The following is a 27,230-nucleotide window of genomic DNA, read 5'->3' on the forward strand; positions in this document are numbered from 1 at the left end:
AAGAGTCCATTTACTGTACAACCTGATCTGTGTGTTTTTTTTTGGCCTGGGTATCAAAGATAAAACAAGAGTATCTTGTCTACAAGTGTATTTTGTACAGGATAGAGAGATAGAGGTAGAGAACACATACTGTACACTGTTCTTTAAGTGCTGCGATTTTGCTGTAATCAGATGGAAAACGGTGCTTTTCCAGGCAAGGCCGGAGGACACAGAGAAGTCGTGCCATGAGACAAGAATCCTCTCAGCAGTTCTGTTTTTTTATTCCGAGTCGTGTTTTTCATTTTGTCAATCCCAGGTAGGATTGTGTAGCTGCTTCATGTGCGATATCTGTCCTTGTATGGCATGACCAGAACTTTCCCTTTTTCTGATGTCGTCAGGTGAATATCCCACGCCGCCGTGTCTTCCCACCATCTGGACACACCTGTGGGACAGAACCCACTCCCCATAAAGAAGAAGCTCACTGCAGTCAATGTGAAGATGAGACAGGGACACATACACAGTAACGTAGCATAGTCAATACAATGCTGTAAGCCTAGTTGGGAAGTCGCTCTAAGTGTCCCTGGTGAAATATTGACATTAGAAAATAAAAATTACCCAACCTAAAATAATAATATAATAATAGATAATACAAGTAATTCAAATAGCTGAAGTGTTGGTAAGCTTTACATCTGTTATAGATAGAAATGCGCTTTTTTATTTTTTTCGACTAGATTGTACTCTTGACTTCTTGGTCATTGAATCATGTAACGACTGTTTAGGTCCTTTACATACATCTCTAATACATATCATACTGTTTAATACATATCATACTGTTTGTTCATAAGAGCTGATGTTTTCACAGAATCAATATTTACCTATTTATTTATACATTTATTGATTTGTTTGTTTACCACTCAGTCTTATTTGCATGCTTTAAAAAAGGGTCAAACCTGTGTTGTTGTTGGCTGTCTGCTGCTCTGGCGGTGTGTATTGTTCAGAGTGATTCTCTCCCAGTCCTAAGCCTGATAATCTGTCTGTACAGTGGCTGCATTGCTAACATACTTTCTCCGAGCCTGTCTGCAGCCCACTGCACAGATCAGCTTACCCAGGGGACAGCATCTCTCTGTCCACTGTTCACAGGCCTGCAGCTAACTCTTCATCACTACCAGAGCTACCATGTCTCCAATGGGCTTGTATCTCTGTGCTTCGTTGTTTGAAGAAAGGGAGTTAACTCTATCAATAATGTATTGTAATGGTGGTTGCATTCCCTTTATACTGGATAAACAATGTGAACTCCATTTTTATACCACTGACAGGGATGACTCATATGGAATTTAAATTAATATGCAAATAAAATATGCAAAAAATAACAAAGCCATGATGAAATAGTTGAGTACATTAAAATTGTTTATTCACAGGTATTTTATAGTAGGTTTTCCAAGAAAAAACATGCTGATTGAATAGTGACTTTGATTGGTTGTGCCCAACCTGGGCAACAAATCAAATAAACAAATCAAACAAACAAATCAAACACATTCAGTTAAACCAATAGATTTGTTTACTTAGCCTACTTCCTTTTCATGATAATGGAAGCTATTGTGCAAGTAATGTTGAAGGGTTTAGTAGATCTCTCCTTTAGACTACCTCTTTAATAATTGTGGAAGCCTTATGTGCTTAGAGACATTTTCTAAAAGGCTCTTATCTACTGTATAATATACATATCATATTTGCAGATCTATTGTTACATTGAGTTGGGGAATAAAGATTTAAAAAACAAAACAATCAATGGCTTTGTGTCATTTTTGTTTTCAAGACAATTGTTGCTCTCTCTCTCTCTCTCTCTCTCTCTCTCTCTCTCTCTCTCTCTCTCTGTCTCTCTCTCTCTCTCTCTCTCTCTCTCTCTCTCTCTCTCTCTCTCTCTCTCTCTCTCTCTCTCTCTTCCTTTCTCCCACACACTGCATGACTTGCTTGACCTCAGAAATGTCAATAATTCGGTTGGTGTTGTCACACATGTCAGCTAATTAAGGGCTGACTATGTAGCACATGTCTCAGAAGAAAACTTGTGAAACATATACAGTAGGTTGGTGTAGGTTCTGCTCTCAAAGACATCACTAATGAACTAGTCACCTATGCACATTCATGAATCATATTGAATAAAGACAAATGAATTAATGAATTAATGGTCTTTATTGTCATTAATATAGTACAGGTCAGGTACCATACAACGAAATTTGGGAGGGGTGGCTCCCCTGGTGCTAGGAAAAAAAAGAATACTAAAAACAAGAAGGGAAAAGAGCTGGTTTACATAAATAAAGGCTATATACACTGTTCACTATACTATACAATACAAATAAAACACTGTGCTGTACTCTATGCTATGCTATACATATAAATATAAATTATAAATATAAATATTTGGTATTAATCAAGTCATATTCTAGAAGTAGGACTTTATCGAAACGCTTGACATTTAAATGTGCACATGTTTTATTCGCATCTTATAGAAAGCTTCATCGAAAATATTAAAACAATAATATGTTTCGCAGCGTCCCATTAACGTCATGGCAACTTGGTGAAAGGGGGGTGGCGCTTTTTTACTCCGCACACAGGGACGAGCGGCGGCGCGCCGGGGCTGCAAAACGGAGGTGGAGGCTGGGCAGTCAGCGCTGCGTCCTCCTGTCGACCAGACGCGATTGATCATCAAAGATGCAGTGACAGAGTGACAGACAGAACGACAGAAAACAAAACTTAGTGCCAAACAAATGGTGACTAAATAGAAATATGGCGCCGTCGGGCTCGCGCAGTGTCAAGAGGAGCTGTCAGAGAGTTGTGTATTGGATCCCGGTTCTGTTTATCACCCTCATAGTGGCTTGGTCGTACTACGCCTTTGTGGTCCAGCTTTGCATAGGTAAGGAGAACTAACTAACTCCCATGCCTGTGTGTGTGGTATGAACTGGACTGCTGATGACAGGAGGGTGTGTGTGTGTGTGTGTGTGTGTGTGTGTGTGTGTGTGTGTGTGTGTGTGTGTGTGTGTGTGTGTGTGTGTGTGTGTGCGTGTGTGTGCGTGCGCGCGTGTGTGTGTGCGTGTGTGTGTGTGTGTGTGTGTGTGTGTGTGTGTGTGTGTGTGTGTGTGGAATCCCTGCAGTGCTTCTCCATGTGTTGTTCTTGCTTCTCTGGTGCATTTCTGCATTTCACTCATTTAGGTCCAGACAGATTTTGAACGCAGAGCTACTGTGTAGTAATGCATGGTGACAGCAGCACGGTGTATGGTTTAAAAGGCAAAGTTAATCTGGATACATGTCAATTTTAATAGGATAGTAGCCTAAAAAACTGTTGAGTCACAGACAGCACATTCAAAGGAGGGCAAATGTGATTATACGGCAGATAGTGAGTGTCTATGGTCAGTGGTGGACTCAGGCTGTTTGAAGGGCAGGGGCGAAAAGAAAAAAAGGGCACCTACTGCACAACATGGGACCCCATCAGTGCACATGGTCAAGTTTAGACCATTGGAAGGGCAGCCAATAGGGCACATCCTCTAATTTTGCCACTCAAAAGGGCACTTTAGTGCAAAGTTTTTCAACTGTGGGGCCACATGGTCTAGTTTAGTCCATTGGAGGGGCACCAATAGGGCACATCCTCTCATTTTTGCCACTCAAAAGGGCACTTAAGAGAGATGTTTTTCAACCGTGGGGGCACCAGGAGGGGCGATCGCCCCCCCTGCCCCCCCTGAGGCCGCCAGTGTCTATGGTTGTTTGGGGGATTTGGATTGAGTTTTTCATCATGTGACTAGAAGAGACTACTATGTCAGTCAGACAGGGACTACATGTTTCTTTTCAAACTATGTTTGATGTGAAACAAACTACAGCACCGTAAACCTCGTCTGAACCATTTATTACATTCATATATCCAAACACCTATGCAAGAAGCAAGCCCTGAGTAAGATGAACGACCTACTGTACACCTGTATTGTAGCAATAGATGTAGAACTTCCAAGTTGTGCTTCACTTTGACATTTATATGACTGTGACAAATCAATCCACCTCCATATGTCTTCCTCTCCAGATCACCTTCCAAGGATGGGTTTGGTAGATTGATGTTATGCTCTATCCGTTTCCTGTATATACAGATTAGGCCTACTATACTTCATGCAGCTGTGTGCAAAGATTGATTGCCTAAGGGTTTATGATGCTCCCATCCACAGCTACCACTGTGATCAGCAGATGCTTCAGCACCACACAAGCAGCCATCCTTTCTGCTCTATATAGTCACTCTGACTCATATAGCCATGCATTTTCTTTCATGTGACTTTCAATATGCCGCTCTTTAAAGATTTCAATGTGAGATCTCTTCTTTAGCAAATATAGAATTGACCTAAATAATTAATTACTATTTTCTGAGATCAAGATCTGTTTCTGTCCCAGAGGAGTCCGTGGACTGCCCCTCTGGTTGCGCTGTCGGGCTTGGCAGGCTGTCAGACCACAGGAGAGGTTAGGAGAAGCTAACCCTGCCCTGCAACTGGACACTGTTTTTTTTGTGGCATCTCACAGACCCAATGGACCTTCATACAGTGGTTGTGTTTGGGTGTGGCTGTCATGTGTGTTCAGTGCTTTTGTCGTTCAGTTCTCTGTTTGCAGAGTCTGTGCCTAGTCTGTAGCCATATCAATGTCACTCCACATTTTGACAGAAATATTGCTTGAAGATTTTTTTGGGGGTCTGGATCATCTAATCAACACAATTCGATGCGCTTGGCAATTTTGTGTTAATGTTAGTGTTGGTGTTGGTGTTTAGTGTTGACCGTATCAATGCCATTATTCAACCCGTCAGCTCATGTGGAGGTAATCTCCCCACGAAGGGTGATCCATGTCCCATGTTGTCCATGTCTGTATGGAGGGAAGGGATCCTCCTGGCTCTCTCCCCTGCTGCAGTAGCAGCGCAGGGCCCGGCCCAGGTGAGATCTGTGCTGCCCTGCTCATGTCTTTGAGCTCACCTCGCTGAGAGCCCAGTCATCACCACTAGCTGCACAAGGGGACAACCTCTAGAGTTACCGCTGTGCCTGCTGCCTCTAAGTGGGACAAACACCACTGTTTCCTGCTCTGTGAGGTAAACACTGTCTGGAAGAGACCCATGCTGCTGGTCCGTCCTCCAGCTCTCAGTTACTGTAGGCATGCTCGTTACTCTGTTATGATGAATGTGTTGTGGTTATGTGTTCGTTGTACTGTCTGTAAAATGACAAAGATAAGACATATGAGGCTTTTCACTGTTGCTTTTCACTGTTGCAACATTTGTCTATCAAGAATAAGCCAACCAGACAGACAGAGAACGATTGTTGCCCAAGGCCAACAGGTGGTCTGAGGGAGTGTAGAGATAATTGTGAGTCTGTGTTGTCAGCTGATCCCTTTAGTTCAGCGGAGTTAATCCCATTGTTTTAAGTCACCCCAAGCAATCTGCACTTGACCCAGTTTCTCGCTTCTCATAAAATGACTAAACACCATCTATAGAAAATATCTTGAACATTTTTTGTGGGTTGTGGTGGGTTTGTTGGAATGACCCTTGGACAGATTTGAGTAGTCAGTGTTTAATTTATTCTTTCCTAATTTAATGCCCAGCACCGGTTGAAATTGTATTATGGCATATGGCTCAAGTGCCATTTCCAACACACACACACACACACACACACACACACACACACACACACACACACACACACACACACACACACACACAGGCCGACACACACACACACACACACACACACGTCCACCTACCCTCCAGCCTCTAAGATCCAAAAGATTCTTTATGATCCGATCCGTGTTTAATTAAAAAGTCTAGTGAAGTCTAGTGTTGAATGAGAGATGGTTCCAGTAACCTGTGAAGTCCCTGACTGTGACCCAGATCTTGGCTCTGTTACAATGTCACAGCAAGGTACTGGCACACACCCATACACACACAGACACACACACACACACACACACACACACACACACACACACATACACACACACTCACATACACACACACACACACACACACACACACGCACACATGCACACACGCACACATGCACACACGCACACACGCACACACACACGCAGGCTTTTTGGCTGTATGCCTTGTTCCAGCTACTTGGCTCACCTTTCCTCAGTGCCTTCTGAGTGTGTGTGTGAGCACTCTCTATAAAACTCTATACTGTGCTACATAGAGCTACAATAATCCTGTGTGATGGATGATATTATGTAATATGTATTAGATGTGTGTAGGATACTTTTCATGACGGTCAGGGAACTGGTCCTGTGTGCCCTGGTACTGTTTGTGGATATTAGGCTAGGTGCAGTGTCTGTTGGGGTCAGGGGAGACTGATGGTGGTAGAAATCGGAGGATGGGCTCATTGTAATGCATGGAACTACAGAATGATAGAACAGATACCGCTACTCTGATTTCTGCCTCCTACTGGTTGTACAGTTGTTGTTGCTGCTAAGTTCTGTCCCTGTTTGTTGGGGTGTGTTAATCACGTTCCCAGAAACGTTTGGCCATTGCTTGGAAGGTCTGGTGGACCAGAACTTTACCCGAAACAAAGATCAGGAAAAACACTTGACACATAGGCGTTGGCCTAGTGCTTGCACACCGCACGTTTCCGAGCCACGCTTCTTCGCCGTGGTGGGAATTCGCTAAAAATGAAATCATGACAAAATACTTAACCCGAGTTCACTTCCACAGAAAGGCCATGTTTAAACCGTTAGGGTTATTCCAGGCTTATATGCGCTGCTGCTGCTGTGCATATAATGAGGTGAGCGTGAGGGTGCTGCTGTTCATGTGTGTGTCCAGGTGTTGATGCTACGTTTCTGGGGCGTCGGTCATGTGTGTCGGGGTGTTGACCCTGTGTCAGGGTGCTGATGCTGGCATGAAGTCAGAAGCTTTGTCTGCCCGTGCCGTGGGTCAGCTGCCAGAGTCAGCATTCACAGAGAGACTGTGCAGGATGCTACTTTTGTTTTCAGTGCTATTGAGTTAATGCACAGTAATGCTTTTTCATATAAAATGGCAAAACAATGACCAAAATTTAGTTTTTTTCCTTTTTTTTCCCACATCACTTTGATGTGGTGCATGCTGAGAGCGTTGATATCACAGCATTATGTGTGACAGCACATCAAGGAGAAAATAAGCCTAATAGGCATATCCTCTGTTTTACTGTCGCTAAACCCATGAATAAATTCAGTGGCGCCAAAGCTAACAAGACATGTACAAGCACTTCCATGACTTGTTTTCAGGTATGGTACAGTATAGGTAAGTATATTCACTTGATGTTGATAAACACTGACTTCTTTTTCACTCCCTGAAGTTGACTCACAATCGTGATATGTAGAGGGAGTGACCTGCTCTTTCAAGGTCAACATTGGAAGCGTACTTCAACAGAGATATGACTGCACGTTTTCATCTTCTCTTTTCAGAATCCATCGACAACATTGGGGAAAAGAGTAAGTGCTCTGAACCTGCTGTACTGTTGTTGTTGAACACATACGTGACATGGTCTGGTCATTTGGGCCGCAAGTCGGCAACCAATCAAAACGTTCTGACTTTTATTTTGAAACACGGAAATACATTTCAGCGTTGAAAATCACGACACGAACTCGCTAGTCAAGCCAAATTACTGCAATGCAATGGATTCTATTATAACACTACATTGTTAGCAGGCTCACAAAACAAGCTGTGTTAGTTGACTAGCGAGTGTGTCATTGATTTTCGACAACGCTGAAAAGTGTTTACATTTTTCGGAAAAAAAGTCCAAGCATTAAATCGGATGCCGACTTGCGGACCGATTGTCCAGACCGTGTCACATATGATGAACACTGTAATGGGTGGCCAGACAGAGTGCCGGCCTGTGTGACTGCTATGTGAATCCTAGCAGCACTGAGAGTTATAAGTCTAATGATTAACAGCCCTGAGGTGGAAGCTTATCTAGTATCACTCCTGGCTTTCAGTGGCCATCAGTCAGAGCTGCTGCTCAGGTGGTTAGTCCCGTTGTAGGCTTGAGGAAGTGGACCTGTTAAAGGGCCTGCCTAACAACTTACCAATCACTGCTGATTGGTCCAGGGCGGTGTCTGTTATCAATACAATCACAGAGGTAGGAGAGGCCAACAGGGGAGGCTGATGGAGGCAGAAATCGGAGGACTGGCTCAATGTAATGCATGGAATGGAATGAGGAAGGGAATCAAAACATGTGATACCATTGCTCATTCCATTCAATGCATTACAATGAGCCAGTCCTCCAATTTCTACCTCTACTAGCCTCCCCTGGAGGCCAAGCATCAAGGAGGATGTTACCATGATGGAACTGGAGGTGTGCATTTTAAGGAAGATGAACGATGTTCATGATCCTGGGCCTTAACGGAGACAAGCGTAGAGCTCATCTTTGTTTTAAACTCTAATCCATTTGGAAACTATTATTCTTTTTGACTGTAGACCGTTTTAAAGAAGGGAATGCTGAATAAATCCCTCCCCTGAATGACAGAAGTTTCATGATTGTAACGACTCCTTTGGGACCCGTCCAGCAGCCCCACACTTCTCCTTGTGATCTGTTTGATGTCATAAAAGTATGACCGCCCGTGAAACAGGGAGGTCTTTGTTGAAATTGTGCCGCCGATTAAGCAGATGACTGTTTGCATAAATGTGAGTTGTACAGTATTGTGTCTTCTCTCTATTCCCAGTTGTGTACCTGCTGGCGTACCATGTCATTTTCATCCTGTTTGTGTGGGCCTACTGGCAGACCATCTTCACCGCACCCATGAATCCCCTGAAAGAGGTGAGTGAGTGAGTGTGTGGGTGTTTGTTTGTGTGTGTGTGTGCGTGCGTGTGAGCGTGCGTGCGTGCGTGAGTATGTCTGATCACATCCCCACACACTATAACACAAGTGTGGATGATGAGGCACAAGGAGGGTGCAGAAGTAGGTTAGAGCCTCCCTCAGTGATTGAGTGTATCATTTAGTGTACTATTGTATTCCTCCATTACTGCCTGAGGGAGCACTGTAATGGATCTGCTCCTGACCACGGCAGTTCACTGCTTGTTGTTGAATCTATACATCTTAGACAACACTCAAAAAAGCCACCTCCCAGTGCTGTTTCCATTAGTGCTACGGAGGGGAAGACTTAATATTCAGGTAACCGAATATCCATATTTACCCTCTTCATAAGACGAAATACTGTAGTTAGATGGCTCCGTGGTTGGGATGTTGTAGTAAAAGTGATGCCTCCTGTGTGCCATGTTGTTTGTTAATGTCAAAGTTGCAAGCCTTTAGCTTTCAATTATACAACACCTGATTGCCTCACATGAATAAAGCAGAAGAGGCTAGCAGGGTAGCGACTCTGCTTCCAATCTGCCTGCTCAGGCGCGAGCAATCAGAGGCAAAGGGCAGAGGGAGAGAAGTGCACATGACTTAGCCCTACAGGCTGGAATCAACCTTGTGACAAACAACACTGCAGACCTTCAACATCCAGAGCTACACACATTGTACTGTAGACCACTGGCCTTATAATGTGCTGTGGCACACACTGCAAAAAGGAAATCTAAAGTAATCCAATACATGCTTGTTTTTGTCTGACTATACTAGATATATTTTACTATATTTAAGAAAATCTTGGCAAGTGAAATTTTCCTGTTCTGTTGGCAGATCATTTTACTTATTTTAAGTAATATTTCCCCCATTTTTGTTTTTGTTTTTTAGAGCTGACTTTTTGCAGTGCACACACACTGTACATGTTAAAATGCATGTGCCTCAATACAAACAAGAGAGAAAACAAATGAAATGTATATTGGAAATATATATCCCAGGCTAGAAAATGTGCTATGATCCATTCCTCCAGGACTTGCATCCCTCCAGGGCCCTGGGGCGGGCAGGACAGAATGTGGCCGACCCCTCCCACCCCACCCCACCCCCCACCCCTCCCGCCCTGGACACAAACTCTGTGAATCATTCCCCACTAGCAGGAGGCTACGGTTCATCAGGACCAAAACCTCATGACACTAAAACAGTTTCTTTCCGACTGCAGTTGGCCTCCTTAACGAGGCCCGGGACCCCCACTGACCCCCACCGGGACTCCCACTGACCCTGACTGTTATCTCCACTGACACCAAACAGTCACACTGCACTATTCTCATGTCACACTGCACTATTCTCATGTCACACTGCACTATTCTTGGAAATCATTTTTCATCTCTATTATTTATTTTTTACACTGATGTTTTTGTCCTTGCAATTTGTTTATTGTTTTGCACCACCAGACCAAAACAAATTCCTTGTATGTGAAAACCTCTGTGGCAATAAATCAGATTCAGATTCAGATTCTCAATTGGGAAGCACATGCAGTGTATAAATGCTGTATAGTCATGTGAAAAAAGTAGGACACCCCATGAATTTTTTAAGAAATAAGGACATATCAACATTTGATCTTCTTTCGAACAAGATCTATAATGGTGATATAATTGAACCAAAAACAATTAACATTTTACTTCTAATGCTAATTCCTACTGCATGTACATGTACATCAACAGTGACGAGAGCTACCTGTAGGTCCCGCGATGACATTTTAGGATTGTTGTGGACTTCTTTAAGCATCTAGCGGTCTGCTTTTGGGCTGAACTTGCTAGGACGGCATGACATGGCCATGTTGGCAGTTGTTTTAAATGTTCTCCACTTGTAAATACTTTTCCGGACGGTGGAATGGCTGACTTCTAATTGTTTAGAGATATTTTTTTAAATCTGAGGTTTAAATAAGACAGGCTCCTCCAAAATCCTCTCTAACAATGTTCTAATCATTTGCACCTGATGCGGTGCACTTGATTCTAATTTTAGGTATTTGAAGTAGTAATAAATGTGTTTGTCCAAACTTTTTCCTAAATAGTTTTTTCTGTTTCATTTGTTTAATTATATAACCTCCAACTCTCAAAATTGTTAAAATGAAGATCAAATGTCCATTTAAAGATGTGTGTCCTATCTTTTTCACATTACTGTATATGCCATATACTGTATATATATATGAGACTGGTCAGTCGTAGAGGCTGGACCTACAGTGCGGGGCTGTATGCCAGAGGTACAGGACGCTGCCTGATGATTGGTTCTGTATGCCAGAGGTACAGGATGCTGCCTGATGATTGGTTCTGTATGCCAGAGGTACAGGATGCTGCCTGATGATTGGTTCTGTATGCCAGAGGTACAGGATGCTGCCTGATGATTGGTTCTGTATGCCAGAGGTACAGGACGCTGCCTGATGATTGGTTCTGTATGCCAGAGGTACAGGATGCTGCCTGATGATTGGTTCTGTATGCCAGAGGTACAGGATGCTGCCTGATGATTGGTTCTGTATGCAGAGGTACAGGATGCTGCCTGATGATTGGTTCTGTATGCCAGAGGTACAGGATGCTGCCTGATGGTTCTGTATGCAGAGGTACAGGATGCTGCCTGATGATTGGTTCTGTATGCCAGAGGTACAGGACGCTGCCTGATGATTGGTTCTGTATGCCAGAGGTACAGGATGCTGCCTGATGATTGGTTCTGTATGCCAGAGGTACAGGGTGCTGCCTGATGATTGGTTCTGTATGCCAGAGGTACAGGATGCTGCCTGATGATTGGTTCTGTATGCCAGAGGTACAGGGTGCTGCCTGATGATTGGTTCTGTATGCCAGAGGTACAGGATGCTGCCTGATGATTGGTTCTGTATGCCAGAGGTACAGGATGCTGCCTGATGATTGGTTCTGTATGCCAGAGGTCCAGGACGCTGCCTGATGATTGGTTCTGTATGCCAGAGGTACAGGATGCTGCCTGATGATTGGTTCTGTGTGCCAGAGGTCCAGGATGCGGCCTGATGATTGTGTCTCTCCTCCCCCACAGTTCCACCTGTCCTACTCCGACAAAGAGCTGCTGGAGCGTGAAGATCGGGGAGAATCTCAGCAGGAGGTTCTGAGAAGGATAGCCAAGGATTTACCCATCTACACCCGCACCATGTCTGGAGGTACAGCGCCTACACAGCCCTGTGTGAACCTGTGTGATGACCCACTGTACGCTTGCCTCATGCCTTTGAGATGGACATGTCCACGTTGGCCTGTGGTTGATCTCCATCCATCCATCCGTTGCATAACAGATCCCAATTGATTAGGCGCTATATCGGTTACACCATTTTCTATGGTATACACTTATTAAGGTATACACTTAATTACATATTGACATTTCATTTACAATGCTAAACAACATGTCAATATTTGTTCACATACAATTAGGTCCATATATATTTGGACTCTGACCGAATTTCTTTTTATTTTAGCTGTTTACCAAAACATATTCAAGTTACACTTACCGGTATATAATGAATATGGGCTCAGCTTTAATTTGAGGGTATTCACTCCCTCTTTTTCAAGGGACCAAAAGTAATTGGACAATCGACTCAAAAGCTGTTTCATGGACCTGTGTGAGCTATTCCATTGTTATTTCTTTATCAATTAAGTTGAGTTGATTCCAAGTGTGGCATTTGCATTTGGATGCTGTTGTCAACGCACAATATGTGGTCAACGGAGCTCTCAATGAGCTCGGCACCACAAAAAGGTCTGGACGTCCATGGAAGACAACAGTGGTGGATGATCGCAGGATCCTTTACATGGTAAATCCCTTCACAACATCGAGCCAAGTGAAGAACAGTCTCCTGGAGGTAGGCATATAATTATTCAAGTCTACCATAAAGAGAAGACTTCGCGAGAGCAAATACAGAGAGTTCACCACAAGGTGCAAGCCATTCATAAGCCTCAAGAATAGAAAGACCAGATTAGACTTTGCCAAAAAACATTAAAAAAAACAGCCCAGTTCTGGAACAGGAACGGCTCATGATCCAAAGCATACCACATCATCTGTAAAACACGGTGGATGCAGTGTGATGGCATGGGCATGCATGGCTTCCAATGGCACTGGGTCACTAGTGTTTTTTGATGATGTGACAGAAGACAGAAGCAGACAGATGAATTCTGAAGTGTTTAGAGATATACTGTCTGCTCAAATTTCAGCCAAATTCAGCAATGTTTATTGGATGGCGCTTCACAGTACAGATGGACAATGACCCAAAACATACTGCATAAGCAACCCAGGAGTTTTTAAGGCAAAGAAGTGAAATATTCTGCAATCGTCGAGTCAATCACCTGATTTCAACCCGATCGCATTTCACTTTCTGAAGACAAAACTAAAGGCAGAAAGCCCCACGAACAAACAACAACTGAAGACAGCTGCAGTAAAGACCTGGCAAAGCATCACAAAGGAGGAAACCCAGCATTTGGTGATGTCCATGGGTTCCCGACTTGCCTGCAAAGGATTCTCAACAAAGTATTACAAATTAACATTTTATTTATGATTATGTTAATTTGTCCGATTACCTTTGAGCCCTGAAAATAGGGGATTGTGTATAAAAATGGTTGCTAATTCCTAAATGTTTCTCACAATATTTTTGTTCTGCACTTCAATTGCATCTCAATTGTTTAGTTTCAAATCCGTTGTGGTGGCGTACAGAGCCAAAATTATAGAAATTGTGTCACTGTCCAAATATTTCTGGACCTATCTGTAGTTACAGACATAACAATACAGAGCGCATGGGCCTAACGTCTATACCAGCAGCACACTCTCCCTGCAGAGCAGCTTATGACAAATTAAAATGGCCTGGCTTGGCCTCCCCCGCAATCCAAACCCTATGTTATGGGTCAGTGGTCTTTGGGATAGACAGGCTGGCCTGCGGATGCCTGTTGCTGTCTGATTGAACATGCTGTCTCCTCTCCCCTCAGCTATCCGTTTCTGTGATCGCTGCCAGTTGCTCAAGCCTGATAGATGTCACCACTGCTCCGTCTGTGATAAGTACGGCTCTGTCTGATCATATTCTACCGCATACACTGAAAACAGATATCCTATGTTTTAATATGTTACTGTTGTTTGACCGAGTTTATCTGATTAAAGACTTTTTTTTATTGTTGTAAGTCGCTTTGGACAAAGTCGTCTGCTAAATGCCATAAATGTAAATGTTAAGACTAACACAGTGGTATAACACAGGCAGTATACAGTATGATCACTGTGACTGAGTTCTGTCCATGTTGTCTTATCTTACCTTTCAGATGCATCCTAAAGATGGATCACCATTGCCCGTGGTACGTACCCTCTCATCGGGGGAGGCTGGTGGAGGCAGAAATCGGAGGACACGCTTGTTACACAGGGCGGGACCTCCACCGGCCTCCACTGCATCTCCGATACATTGACTATCTACTGACGGAGACCAAAGAGAGTTTGAGATGCAAATAGCTTCGTCCATTCTTTTCCAAGACAGCCAGGTTCAACTGTTGAATTATCTGAGGATATTAAAACGTTGCCAGATATTGACGCGATGTTTTGCACTCGTGTGTTGGTCTGTGGCAGGGTGAATAACTGCGTGGGCTTCTCCAACTACAAGTTCTTCATGCTCTTCCTCTCCTACTCGTTACTCTACTGCCTCTTCGTGACCTTTACGGATCTCCAGTACTTCATCAAATTCTGGACGGTAAGTATGTCCGTCACGAACGTTTGAATAATTCACATTCTGAAATCAGTCAGAGGGGGTTGATGTATGTTTCTAATGACGATGTATTGCCAGTCAGTCATATTTATGTCTCACTGTCCTTGTTTTTCAATGACAGCATAATGCAAATCAAAGCTTAGTTGATAACTGAAAATAACTGTTTCATGTTATGGTCCTGGTGTTCTGATTTGCCTGCAAGAGTGGACATGAACCACATGAGCGCTGGAACGAATATTGGGTAGGAGCCAATCAACCAATCAGTGACATCGAATTAGAGGGTGTGGAACACTGATTGATTAAGCTCCCCTTAGACTAGTTGTGTAGTAGCCTAGGACCTGCAGTATAGTACGTAGCTAACACATGCTATCATGTCATGAGCTAACGACTCCCATACAGAGGTCGTATAGAACGTTGTACTACATGACTCTGATGTTCTGTGTTCATGTGGGCCGCTGTCCCCCCCAGAACGGCCTTCCAGACACCCAGGCTAAGTTCCACATCATGTTCCTGTTCTTCGCTTCTTCCATGTTCTCCGTCAGCCTGGCCGCACTGTTTGCCTATCATTGCTGGCTCGTCTGCAGGAACAGGTCCACTCTCGGTAAGATGTGTGTGTTTGTGTTTGTGTGTCTGTGTCTGTGTCTGTGTGTGTGTGTGCCTGTGTGTGTGTGCCTGTGTGTATGTGTGTATGTGTGTATGTGTGTATGTGTGTATGTATGTGTGTATGTATGTGTGTGTGTGTGTGTGTGTGTGTGTGTGTGTCTACATACGTACATGCGGGCATGCGTGAGTGTTTGTTTTGCGGGTAGCTTACTGGTTTCTTACTATAACACACAGTTAACAGTCTTGATGCAATCGATGCCTACTCACTATCCTACTCACTAGCCACTCTCTGGACTGGAAAAGGGGACTTTATTCTGTTTTTCACATCCAATAAGAACAGAGATGTATTCCCTCATCTGTGCCGTGATTTGATAAGGCTCTTTGTCAGGACCATTACTTGACTGGGCAGTCTCTTATTCGGTGCGCACAGTGGTGCACTTTGTCTCAGATTGGAGTGAGTGGATTATCCAGGGAGTGTGTTATAATACCAAGGGACTCAGAGGGGTAAGAGGCTTAGTAACGGACACTGTTAAGGTAGCCCCGGCTGCACAGGCCCTTTGAGAAACAGAGAAGTCTCACTTGATAGCGCAGCGAGCGAGACCAGAATCTATCCTGTCTTCAAAAGACCCGTCGGCTTCTCAGGCTTTTTGGCACCGGTGTATTTTATGAAGTGGATGATGAATGGATGATTTTCTTGTGCTTTTTACTAAGGATGGTTCAATTAGGTAGAGTTACAGTACATTTTATGAGCAGGACTGTGTTTTCTGCTGTTGTGGGAAACTTGATCGGGTACACATGACATATCGGTATCTCTCCATCCCCCTTTTTTCAAGTCTTTCACCCATGATACAACCCTTAAACCCTTATTAAAATATATTTAATCAGGTCTCAAAATGTTTCTTACCAGTGTTTTTTATTAGATAACAGTTCATTTGTCTTACCTCTGCGCAACCACAAACCAATGCAATAAGGTTCCTCTCTTCTACACATTTGAGTGATGAAATGCTGTGAAACTAGACTTACCTAGAATAGACGGCCTGTGATATTTACGAGCTCTCAGCTGTAATATATTATATTCATCTTTAGTATGAATACATATTATGACAATGAAGTGAATGTTCTCCTTATCTACTGGTTTGGAGTATGGATAACAGGTATATCTTCAACGATAGTCTTCTGTGCAATGTTGAATGGGCTGTATTGTATTCTCTCTCTCAGAGGCTGTTCGTGCACCAGCGTTTCGTCATGGGACAGATAAGAACGGCTTCAGCCTGGGCTTCAGTAAGAACTTCCGCCAGGTCTTTGGTGATGAAAGGAGATACTGGCCACTTCCTGTTTTCTCCAGGTAAAACGTCCTGCTCTGCTCAGAGTTAGCCTGTTAGCCTGTTGTAAAACGTCCTGCTCTGCTCAGAGTTAGCCTGTTAGCCTGTTCAGGGTTCGACGTTAAGGTGTTTTCCCCTAAGGTGTGTTGCCCCTGCAGGGCAAGTACTTCTAAAATCTACTTGCCCCATCTACATTTTTACTTGCCCTGCCTACCGTTGCCGGCTGTGCGGCGCATAGATTTCTCTCACAAAATACTTCTAACTAAGATCCGTTGCCTGTTGATTGTGTGTAAATCGCTACAGTTCACACGTTTCTTAAAAAACTGTGTTCATTAGCTATATTACATCAATCATTATATTTAATAGTAGATGAGAATTGGTTCCAACTATTAACTTATTTGTAGCATGGACAGGTAAAAGCAATGTGGCAGAAATGTAACCTGTCAATCAGTAGTCATTTCAGATCAAGTGCTATTTCAGAGTATTCAGACAGGGCCAATTACACCCTCCGTGCCCTCTCTGTACAGGTGAGCCACATGTTTAATGCCGGGTCACAGTTCACATTAGGGGTGGGTAACTCACGATACAATAACCGTATGATATTTTGCTTTTATTTATTTTTTGGGACTTTTATTCAGAAATATTTTTGGGGGACTTTTATTCAGAAATATTTTTTTGGGACTTTTATTCAGAAATAGTTTTTGGGGGACTTTTATTCAGAAATATTTTTTTGGGGACTTTTATTCAGAAATATTTTTTGGGGGACTTTTATTCAGAAATATTTTTTTATCAGACTTTTATTCTGAAATATTGTTGGGGGGGGACTTTTATTCAGAAATATTGTTTTGGGGACTTTTATTCTGAAATAATTTTGGGGGGACTTTTATTCAGAAATAATTTTGGGGGGACTTTTATTCTGAAATATTTTGGGGGGGACTTTTATTCTGAAATATTTTTGGGGGGACTTTTATTCTGAAATATTTTTGGGGGGGTACTTTTATTCTGAAATAAAATAAATTCAGACTTTTATTCTGAAATATTTTTGGGGGGACTTTTATTCTGATTTTTTTTGGGGGGGGACTTTTATTCTGAAATATTTTTGGGGAGACTTTGTTGTAAAACGTCCTGCTCTGCTCAGAGTTAACCCGTTAGCCTGTTGTAAGACGTCCTGCTCTCTGCTCAGTTAGCCTGTTGTGAAACCTCTGGTACTTCTCACACTGGCCTTATCTGTTGCATGTTTTCATATTCACACATTGTATCTATATTTTCATTTAGCTCAATTTTGAGGTAAACAAATAGCATCACAACTTCTGGACATTGTATTTAAGTAAGCTAGTAATACTGTGGTCGGACTAAACTAACAGTTTGTCTGCAGGGAGCTTTAATGGCAGGGTTGTGTTGTTTCTTCTGTTTTTGTATGTTGACGGTTCAGCCTGGGGGATGGCTGCACCTTCCCAACCTGTCTGGTGAACCAGGACCCTGAGCAGCCCTCTACTCCTAGTGGACCCAGCCCCCCCACCAAGGGGTGAGTGTTCATCCCTCATAGAGAAAGGGAAAGAGGTAGCCATCTTTACTCAACATCAACGGCCTGCCTAGAGCTGCTTCATACACTGGTTCACTCCAACACAGAGATGGTTTGTATGCGCAGAGAAACAAATGACTGTTGTTGTTTTTAGTTTTTTTTTTATATTAGTAGCATACTGAGAAATGTTTGTTCCAAATAAAACCCATTTAATTGAAGAACGTGTTGCTTTTTATTATGGGATCATGGCTGAGGACCTTTTCACCTGTGGTTTGCAGTGTTGGAGAGACCCACCAGTTCCCCGCCAAACCGCTACGGGAGTCCCAGAGTCGACTGCTCAACAGCGCACCCTCCTGGACAGAGGGTGACGGGCCAGAAGACAAGGAGAAAAGAGGTGAGCGGTCAACTCAGTGGTTTGTCTTCACCTGGTGGCTTTGTAGGGCTCTCACAAGCCCGGCCAGGTGTTAAAATACAGAATGTGAAGCTAATTTAGGACACAGTGAGAACGAATGACATATTTCTTGCCCCCCCCCCCCCAGGCACAAGCAACCCAGGGATGGCCATAGAGAATGAAACATAGTCACAGTGAGGAAGTGGAACACGAGCTTGTCCCTGGAAATATAGGTTGGTTGAAAAAGTATATCAGTTGTAGAGGAATCATCATCATCATCAACAAAACTCTGAACTGAATGTTTCACAGATGTTTATTTAATCCCACAGGTCTTCGGTTGCTGGCCCCACGTGTTTCGAGTGCCTGTTAGAATGTACAGTCGTCGTAACACACCATGGTAATCCATCATCTCTCCTATAACACACTGCTCTAGTTAGTAGCTGCTTCAGAAGGGCTTTGTTTACTGCTGTTTTAGCTCTCTCAATCATCATTAACAACTGTATAGGGTCACACAATGTACGTACATACATAAAGAGACCCCCATAAGTGTGTAGTAACACTGTTATTACCACGGTAAAATAACATACTCCACTTACTTCACTATGTAATAACACAAACTTCTCAACTCCATTTACCATGCAATAACAACATAATACCGCGTTGTTATTACAGTGTTACTACACAGGTACTGTATGAGGGCGAATTTATGTATAAAGTGTTATTGCACCAGAACATCTTAATTCTATGGAAACATTGTGATTTCCATTTTTGAAAAATATTGAACAAAGTGAAAACTGGTAACTTGCAGACTGAATATTGAGCATGAAAAACACAAAATGGGTCTTTAATGGGACGTTTAAAGTTGCATTCCAATAATCTGATATGTTTTTTTTTTAAAGTTTATAACTGAAAAAGCACAGTGTTGTGTAATCAGAGCGTTTTTTGCACTTTGTATAACAGGGCTAAGAAGCTGCTTTTGTACATTATGTGTGTTCTATACGTATACGTTCTCTTACTAAAGGGCCCTCATAGTTTAGATGAATAGTTGTATTACTTGGAACCTCATAATCACAAAAATGTTGTCCGTTTTAGCGTAGATTTTATGATGTCATTTCTATACTTGAATGACTAACTTGCTCATGCAGTTACTGACTGAATAATAATATAAATATTCCATTTGAATGTACTGTTTGAGTTTGCCAAACTTAACCCAACCCCTAACAAACAAGTTGATGTAGGATAATGTGGAATATTGAATGTATGATTATGTGGACATCATTGAAGAGTAACAACTACAAGATGTGAGTGTGTGTGTGATATACTTGAATGAGATCTGCAGTGTTAGGCTTTTTGATACGGCACTCTTATGAACAAGAAGGAATTGTTGAAGGGACTATCAATAGATTTGGGGTCATTCGTAAAGCCCTATCACCCCGTGTTGTATAAATCTTTTTGAAACTTTTTGGAATGAACTGATGCATGCTTCCTACTCAGGATGTTATCAAAAAGAGAGTCAATTGTAGTTCCCTCTGGGTTGATTATACTAACTGCAGCATACCAACCATGATTCCTTTCTGGGAAAGATATTTTGTAAATGTGTTGTTGAATAGTGATTTTTTTTTTTAAACAAGGGCTTCATTGATAATATTCTCTGATTTGAAAGGACTCCTGTGTTGTACAGTAGCATGAGTGAGGATACTATACCCTTGTCTTCTATACTGGACAAATAAACCAGTCCTGTTTTTGATGCGTCAGTGTGCTGCTCCCCATGTCAAGTGATCCTGCAGAGCTGTTCCTGGTCCAACTGCCAGCCCAAGATTCCTGACTGTTTCTCTCCAGAGGGCTGGCATGCTGGCCTGTTCTAATAGAAATAGATCCTTCCTTCCTTCCTCCCCTCCTTGAAGAAACCACTGATCTCACATGACTTGATAGGTGCAAACAATTGCAGTGAAAAGATTTTATGGACTAATCCAAACTCCAAACTGTTAGATCAGTGATTTACTTCAAGGAAGGGAGGTAGGAAGGATGCATTTCAAATTATTCAAACAGGGCCTCTAAGCCTCAGTTTCCAAACATATGCTGCATTGCATTCTCAATTGCATTCTGCTGTGTCCTCCTGACCAATCACTTCATAACAGCGGATACTGTGAGTGTGGCTGCAGTCCTCTTTTCTCCTTCTACTCTTGATATGAAAGTGCTGCATATATATATATATATATATATATATATATATATATACATATATATATATAGCGATTGCTCTAGCTATTTCCGTACCATGTAAGGGTTATGTTTTGATTGTACTTCTGATCCTACAGTATGAAATTCCATTTGGTGATTGGGAAGGCCTCAGTATTATTAGCTTCAATTAGCTCTGTTTCTGTTTTGGCGTATGGGTAGAATGTATGCTTGTTTTGAAATGATATTTTGAGCTATAATCATATCAATCTATATTTTTGTATTATTCCATCTGTGTATGATATGGATACAGACGTGTATGAACATGTGAGGCAATGTACTGTACAATTGTGATGCCTTATCAGAAGAGAAATAAAATGATGCCATCTTCAGTCTTTTTATATGGTTATTATTGAATATTCTTGCATGTTTTTGCATTTTAACCTCATATGTCATTAGCAAAAGTTGATCATTTCAGAATATATTTCATATTACATGTTAAAGCATAGATGTACAGAATGTTCCATGTCCTCTACCATTAACATAGATCTCAAACTCACTCAAACAAACCTTTTCTATGTTAGAAAAGTTTAAAGCCTTTATTTACAAAAGCTTTAAAAACAATATTGCATAATCTTTCTTTTAAACATGGATCCTTTACATATGAATGATGTTAGGAAAAAAAGATACTGATGCTACAAAGATTATCCTTATCCTCCAAAGAACGTGACACCAATATGGAGTAATGAATTGTGTAGACATACTGTAACAGACGTCTAAAGAGGCTACTACTCAACAACACAGCATTTATTCAAACATCTTCAGTACATGCAGCTGTTCTAGGCAGCATAAATTAATTGTAAAGCAATACAATACAAAAAACAAATGACAAACGGCACAAAAATGTGCTTCATTCAAAACACCAGCACTACAAGTAAAATGAATTCCACCGAAACTAGGTTAAGATGTAGGTTAAGAGGCATTGATTCTTAAATAAGTAATTTAAGAAAAGTAATTTTGAATACTAAAACACTACAAAACCTTCAAGTCACTTTAAAAATTAAAATGGAAAATATACTCTCAATACAGAAGTTCAGCGTAACCTCATGTCACTGTTCGTAAGGCAGGTAAGCTCCTTTTAATTTAGGTCTGGTAAAATCTGTGCTCACCCAACTTCAGGGGTAAAATCGGTGCAAGACCAGAGAGCCTGTGACCTCAGGAGAGGCGGAAATCGGAGAACGGGCTCATTGTAGTGCATGGAATTAGGAAATGGTTAAAAACAAAACAAGACAAAAACGTTTGATACCATTCGTAATTCCATTCCATACAATGAGCCTGTCCTCCGCTTTCTACCTCCACCAGTGCCTGTGTCAATAAGAGCTCCCCTCTATATCAGAAGAATAAACCATAGTCCTATTATCAGGGAATAGCATATCTACATGTAAATGTCTGGCATAATAGTGTTGAATGGGTCAACTATTCAACGTCACACGAGAACAACCAGTACAATAAATTAAATCTTAAAATAACATAAAAAATGTAGCAAAATATTAAGGCTGAGCTTGGTGAAAAAGAAGAAACAAAAAAAAGTTGTTTTCATAATTGATGTTTAGTGAAAAATGTGAACTTAGAGAAAGGCAACCAAGAGGAGAATACCAGATATACCTTCAGCTTTCCATATAAAATCAATGATCTGGTTAGAGCTTTAAAGTGCAAAATTTCTACAGAACATTTTTAGAAAAACTAAAATCCCATTTTCTTTTCAAGTGCTTCATGTGAAATCTAAATGAACCAACCAGCTCCTCTAGGTTGCTTCCATAGAAAAAAAAAGTTACTGAACACACACGAACACACACGCGCACTTACACACACACGCACGTACACATGCACGCACACACACGCACGCACACGCACAGGCACGCACACGCGCGCACACACACACACACACACGCACGCACACACGCACACACATACCTTTGGTATGTGTGAGGACAGCTGTGATTCTTCCTGTTAACCATTAACTTCACCAACCATCTAAAGTGAGAAGAGCTTATGAAAAAGAACTTCGTAAATTGTGTGTATATACTATTGTCCGTCCATCATTCCAGTTGTCGTAACTTGACTTCAGTGCTGCACTGAATGAGGGGATCATCCGGAGAGGCTCACAGTGATGTCATGACTGCTGCTTGTTGGCGTCCTCCTCGTAGGCGTTTCCTGTCCCGTTCTGGACGTAGGCGGAGCCGGAGCCCAGCCCGTACAAGTGACCACAGTACTTAGCATCGTCAATATGATCCTCAAAGAACATCTGCAACAAAGGAAGCTCATCGTCAGTTACAAGGACAGAAATCCACTTTCCTCTCTTCCAGTGTGTAATCAGGGTGTTAGTGAACGTCAGGGGTCATGGAAGGTCTTGGAGCTCAGTTAAAGCTCTCTATTTGGACCTGAAACCATGAGACACCACAGAAAGATGGCCAACTCTTCTTGTAGAATACATAATGTACGTACGTGCAAGTTGCATTAGTGGAAAGTTTCTTTTTTCTTAATCACTTAACACCATCTAGTGGTTGATTGAGGAAATGCAGTCTTTTTTTCTACTTTTGTTTTTTTTCTACTTTTTTTCTACCCACCCTAAACCCCATGCACTGTAAGCTGTAATTTAACATGGTGGTGGTCTGGTGTTATGATCTATCTATCTATCTACCACCCACCCACCCAGACAGACAGACAGGCAGACAGAGACAGAGACAGACAGACAGACAGACACACACACACAGAGACACACAGACAGAGACAGACAGGCACACACACACGCACACGCACACGCACACACACACACACACACACACACACACACACACACACACACACACACACACACACACACACACACACACACACACACACACACACACACACACAGCTAGACAGCCTACCTCTCTCATCTTGAAGAATGCCATGCCCGTGAGTAAGGAGTCAGAGCCAGCCTGGTGCTGCGGACCAATCCTCTCCAGCTCCAGCTGCTCCGCCACTTCCTGGAGCCCCCCCTGTCAATCAAACCACAACCTGTCAATCATTCACGCTCTGCTCCTGACATGAATGTGACTGTTAGGCTGGCTATCTGCCGATTTCTCAGAACCAAGACTATAACACTTGTTGTAGTCAATTTGAAGTATTTCTCTCAAACATACTGAGAATTCTGGCAATAATCGCAGTGCCTTCTCCTTCAAACGTTGTGAAGATGAAACAGAACTTACCTTGAGGTTTTTGCAGCTCTTCATGAGGTACTTCACATCGTATATGATAGGAAAGAACAAGCGAAGGATCTCAAAGAAATCCACCTCCTCCTCCGGCAGGTTTGAGTTGGACAGGATTTTGATCAGATATCCAAAGTCATAGCCACTGCAACGAGAACAGTCACATGACACAAAGATACATTTGCGTACATGCGTACAAAAACCCCCCACACACTTTATCTATCTTTGCAGCAGAAAAGATGCTATGCCATCAAAAGATGCTGTACCTGTGGAAGGACAGCCACTTGACCCCCTCACACAGCACCACGCCGGAGGTCATCAGCAGCTCGGCAAAATACAACGTCTCAATACCCTCGTCCTCATGCTTCTTGAACTGGATTCCTGACGTTGTCAAGAGCTCGATGGAGTCCTGTGCATACATGTCCTCCCTGACGATAAGAGGAACAGAGAGGACATCACAATGACACCTACAGTGTACAGACCCATACATTTAGATGGCAATCATTTATGGTAGTAAAATTGCTATACAAGGGGTATCACTAACTATAATATTCAATCTAACTATAATAATCAATATCATCTTGTGTTGCATCGCTGACCATACATAGCATTCAATCTAAACTTGTGTTGTATGAATGAGCTGAAACGGTGTTGTTGCTGTGTCAGTGTGTGTGCAGTCTCACTAAAATAGTTCTCCCTTCCCCCCATCCCTGCTGGTCTGTAGGACTGGGCTAATATTGCATGATGCAGAGAAACACCTTTCATAATAATTTAGCATTATTTCAACTAGGGGTGGGCATCGACGATCGATAATTGATCGATAAGGATCTTGGTCGATCACAAAATAAAACATTTGGTCGATCACAAATTTTTTTTTTTTTTTTTTGTGATCGACCAAATGTTTTATTTTGTGATCGACCAAGATCCTTATCGATCAATTATCGATCGTCGATGCCCACCCCTAATTTCAACACTATACTATGGCATAATGGCAGATGCAAACAACAAAATATCCTCACAAAGCCACTGTTACTCCAATGTTCCAAACACTGTCTTCAGTGCAGCACCAGGACAAACAACAGACAAATTAGAAAATACAAGACAGTACCTGCGGTATGCTTGAAAGCAGAGAGAGAAAATGCATGGATGAAATAAATACTTTGTGACAATATTAACATTTACAAAAAAAAAGTTTTCCTGGGGCACTAGGAGAAAAGCAAGTCAATCCGTTGAAGAGTTCAGAGTGTGCCAAGCTGTGTCATGTGACATGGTTAAAGTGAGGGTCTTGGTCACCAGGCAGCAGGACGTTCCAAAACATGTCCCTTCTCATTTACCTGAACACTCAGTGGGAAGTAGTGCTTCTGTGAGAGAAACCTCACTCTCATTTGGAGAACTTGACCATGGCCCTGGTTATGTGCAGAGACAAAAACACTAAAGGGAGCCTGCTCTTGCCTGGGTCTCAGGTGGCATATATTATATAGGCTTGTGCTTTTGGGTTGAGGCCCAGCTGTTGTCAGTCCAGACATGTAAGCTAGTCTCCCTCATTATCGTACTGTAGCCTCAAAACAAATGAATAACAGACTACATCAAATTGCTCACTTTATACAATTAGGACTTTAATACAGAAATGTTATCTCATAAATAAAACATATTTCTCCAATAAAGTAAAAGGGAAAAATGACATCTTCAAAACTTCTAATGGTAAAAAAAATTAAAAGATTGTCTTTTTCTCCTAGTGCCCCCAAAGAAACGTTATGTGCCTTCCTCTCGTCTGTTGGTGCTGAACAAAAGGCAGGTCACATTACTCTGACACCATAGACAGTGAAGGCACTTCAGTAACTTAAGTTGAAACATAACCTAACCATGCACAGTGGCAGCTCGAGTCTTGATGCAAGACAAGAAAGAGTATTGAACACGGGTTGATATCATAGAAAGGGGAAGTGCTTACGTGAGGTTAAACTTAAAATTGAACTGCCATGTTGAAGTTCCTGGTGGGTATTCACCCTGTTCATTCATAAAGGTAAGGCCCAGCTGGATAATCTTTAGCAAGTCTACATTACATCGCAGTAACTGGTACTGGTAGTCAGCATTGCTTCTGAACTCTCCAATCGGTCTCGCAACTACACCTGGAAACTCTGTGTCCTACAACAGAACAAAAACAATATGAAGGAAAAAATGGAGGTAAAAATATCTTGCGACAGGCAGTAGCACATATCTGTCAAGCAAGATGTTGATCATCATCATAGGCCTACGGTCTTTATAACTCACCATGGCAATGTAGTTGTATTTTCGGATGACTTGTCGTATCCTTTTTAGCTCCTCGTCCAGGTTGTCAGCCCAAACCTCACATATTCGTTGGCTATGATCCACAGTAGCCGCAGGCATAGTGCCACCTCTACATGCAACTTGTGCAAGGCATCAAAAACAAAAACAAAGACTCTCCTGAGAGAAGAAGATTACCCTGGACTTACAGGCCCAGGGTTGGATGACCTGAAAGGAGTGAGAACAAACAACGTTAGAACACACAACCACCTTGTTCACTTTCTACTTGTCTTCTAGTCGTTCAATCCACCAGAGGATTCAGAGGTGTGCGTGTCTCATGGATGTGTGAAGCACATTGTAGTATGAACATATACCATAAATCTGCCTTCCTGCAATGCTACTTGACAGGTTCACTTAGAAATAGTGACAACTTACCTCCTCCTGTGGAATCTACACTGTTTACTTGTATGACGTTTAGAATGATGTTCAGACTTTGACAGCTATGGTTCTTCTGGTCAGACAGTCATTGGGTCATACATAACTCATTAGGCCAGGTTTAGCTGACCAGAAGGCCTATTGAGATGACATGTAAGCTAGCAAACTTGGTGTCCTCTCTTAACTGGGTAGCAAGCTTAGTAGCTTCAATGGTTAGATGTGGGACGTTCCAGCCCCCTGCTGAGCCTCTCAGGGATGGGAGACTTACTACAGCTTGTTTGCAGTGGGAACTAATAAATATATATATTATATATATAATGAGCATGAATCATTACCATAAAAAAAAGTATTCAATCAATGTGCAGCCAATTGACACACATTTCACTCTGGCCTGGCTAAGCACACCTTTGTATTCAAGTTAGCTAGCCTGAGACTAGCCATGGCTGGTCAGTGTAGTGTGATAGCAGCTAGCTAACCCTAGCCTGTCCTGCTACATCTCTAACTTACACTTACCGTTCGCCAAACTGGGCAAACAGGGCTGGACACAGTCAGTACACTGTTTCAAACGCACACAATTACCTTCTTTAAGAAAGGACCAGGGCCTATTTACTAACTTTTAGATGTATATTTCCAAATACCGATACAGCCACACAACTGCCTCCTCTGAACCTCCATAACAGCGTCATCACGTTCACGTAAAGAACGTCTTACGTCATGAATTTCTA

The 27,230-nt window shown here is 42.3% G+C and overlaps 2 protein-coding genes across 3 annotated transcripts; one reads left to right on the forward strand and one right to left on the reverse strand.

The window, feature by feature from the left end:
- Positions 1-2,760: 2,760 nt before the first annotated feature.
- On the forward strand, positions 2,761-18,565 carry zdhhc2 (zDHHC palmitoyltransferase 2; the record flags this gene model as incomplete). The annotated part of the gene is made up of 12 exons (XM_080527830.1): positions 2,761-2,887; positions 7,423-7,449; positions 8,680-8,774; positions 11,856-11,976; positions 13,781-13,850; positions 14,105-14,137; positions 14,403-14,523; positions 15,007-15,139; positions 16,360-16,486; positions 17,896-17,988; positions 18,264-18,379; positions 18,525-18,565. The coding sequence occupies 12 exons, from the start codon at positions 2,761-2,763 to the stop codon at positions 18,563-18,565; spliced, it is 1,104 nt and encodes a 367-aa protein (XP_080383956.1).
- A 2,750-nt stretch (positions 18,566-21,315) lies between these two features.
- cnot7 (CCR4-NOT transcription complex, subunit 7) lies at positions 21,316-27,168 on the reverse strand. 2 transcript variants are annotated; one of them, XM_080526827.1, is made up of 7 exons: positions 27,085-27,168; positions 26,077-26,298; positions 25,757-25,950; positions 24,075-24,236; positions 23,809-23,953; positions 23,488-23,598; positions 21,316-22,859 (listed from the first exon to the last, which is right to left on the reverse strand). In XM_080526827.1, the coding sequence occupies exons 2-7, from the start codon at positions 26,191-26,193 to the stop codon at positions 22,728-22,730; spliced, it is 861 nt and encodes a 286-aa protein (XP_080382953.1). In that variant the 5' UTR covers positions 26,194-26,298; positions 27,085-27,168; the 3' UTR covers positions 21,316-22,727. The 2 variants fall into 2 exon arrangements, with proteins under 2 accessions (XP_080382953.1, XP_080382954.1); XM_080526828.1 differs by having other exon boundaries at positions 27,120-27,164.
- Between the last annotated feature and the right edge of the window lie 62 nt (positions 27,169-27,230).

This window comes from Nansenia antarctica (assembly GCF_963989245.1).
Source record: "Nansenia antarctica genome assembly, chromosome: 3".
Taxonomy (NCBI): Eukaryota; Metazoa; Chordata; class Actinopteri; order Argentiniformes; family Microstomatidae; genus Nansenia; species Nansenia antarctica.

Bases quoted from the DNA above. Each gene is read 5' to 3' on its own strand.
- cnot7 (XM_080526827.1), bottom strand. From the start codon at position 26,193: ATGCCTGCGGCTACTGTGGATCATAGCCAACGAATATGTGAGGTTTGG. The intron at 24,237-25,756 runs GTAAGCACTTCC...TCTTATCGTCAG, and splicing joins AATTTTAAGTTTAACCTCAC to GGAGGACATGTATGCACAGG. The intron at 23,954-24,074 runs GTACAGCATCTT...TTCTCGTTGCAG, and splicing joins AAGTGGCTGTCCTTCCACAG to TGGCTATGACTTTGGATATC.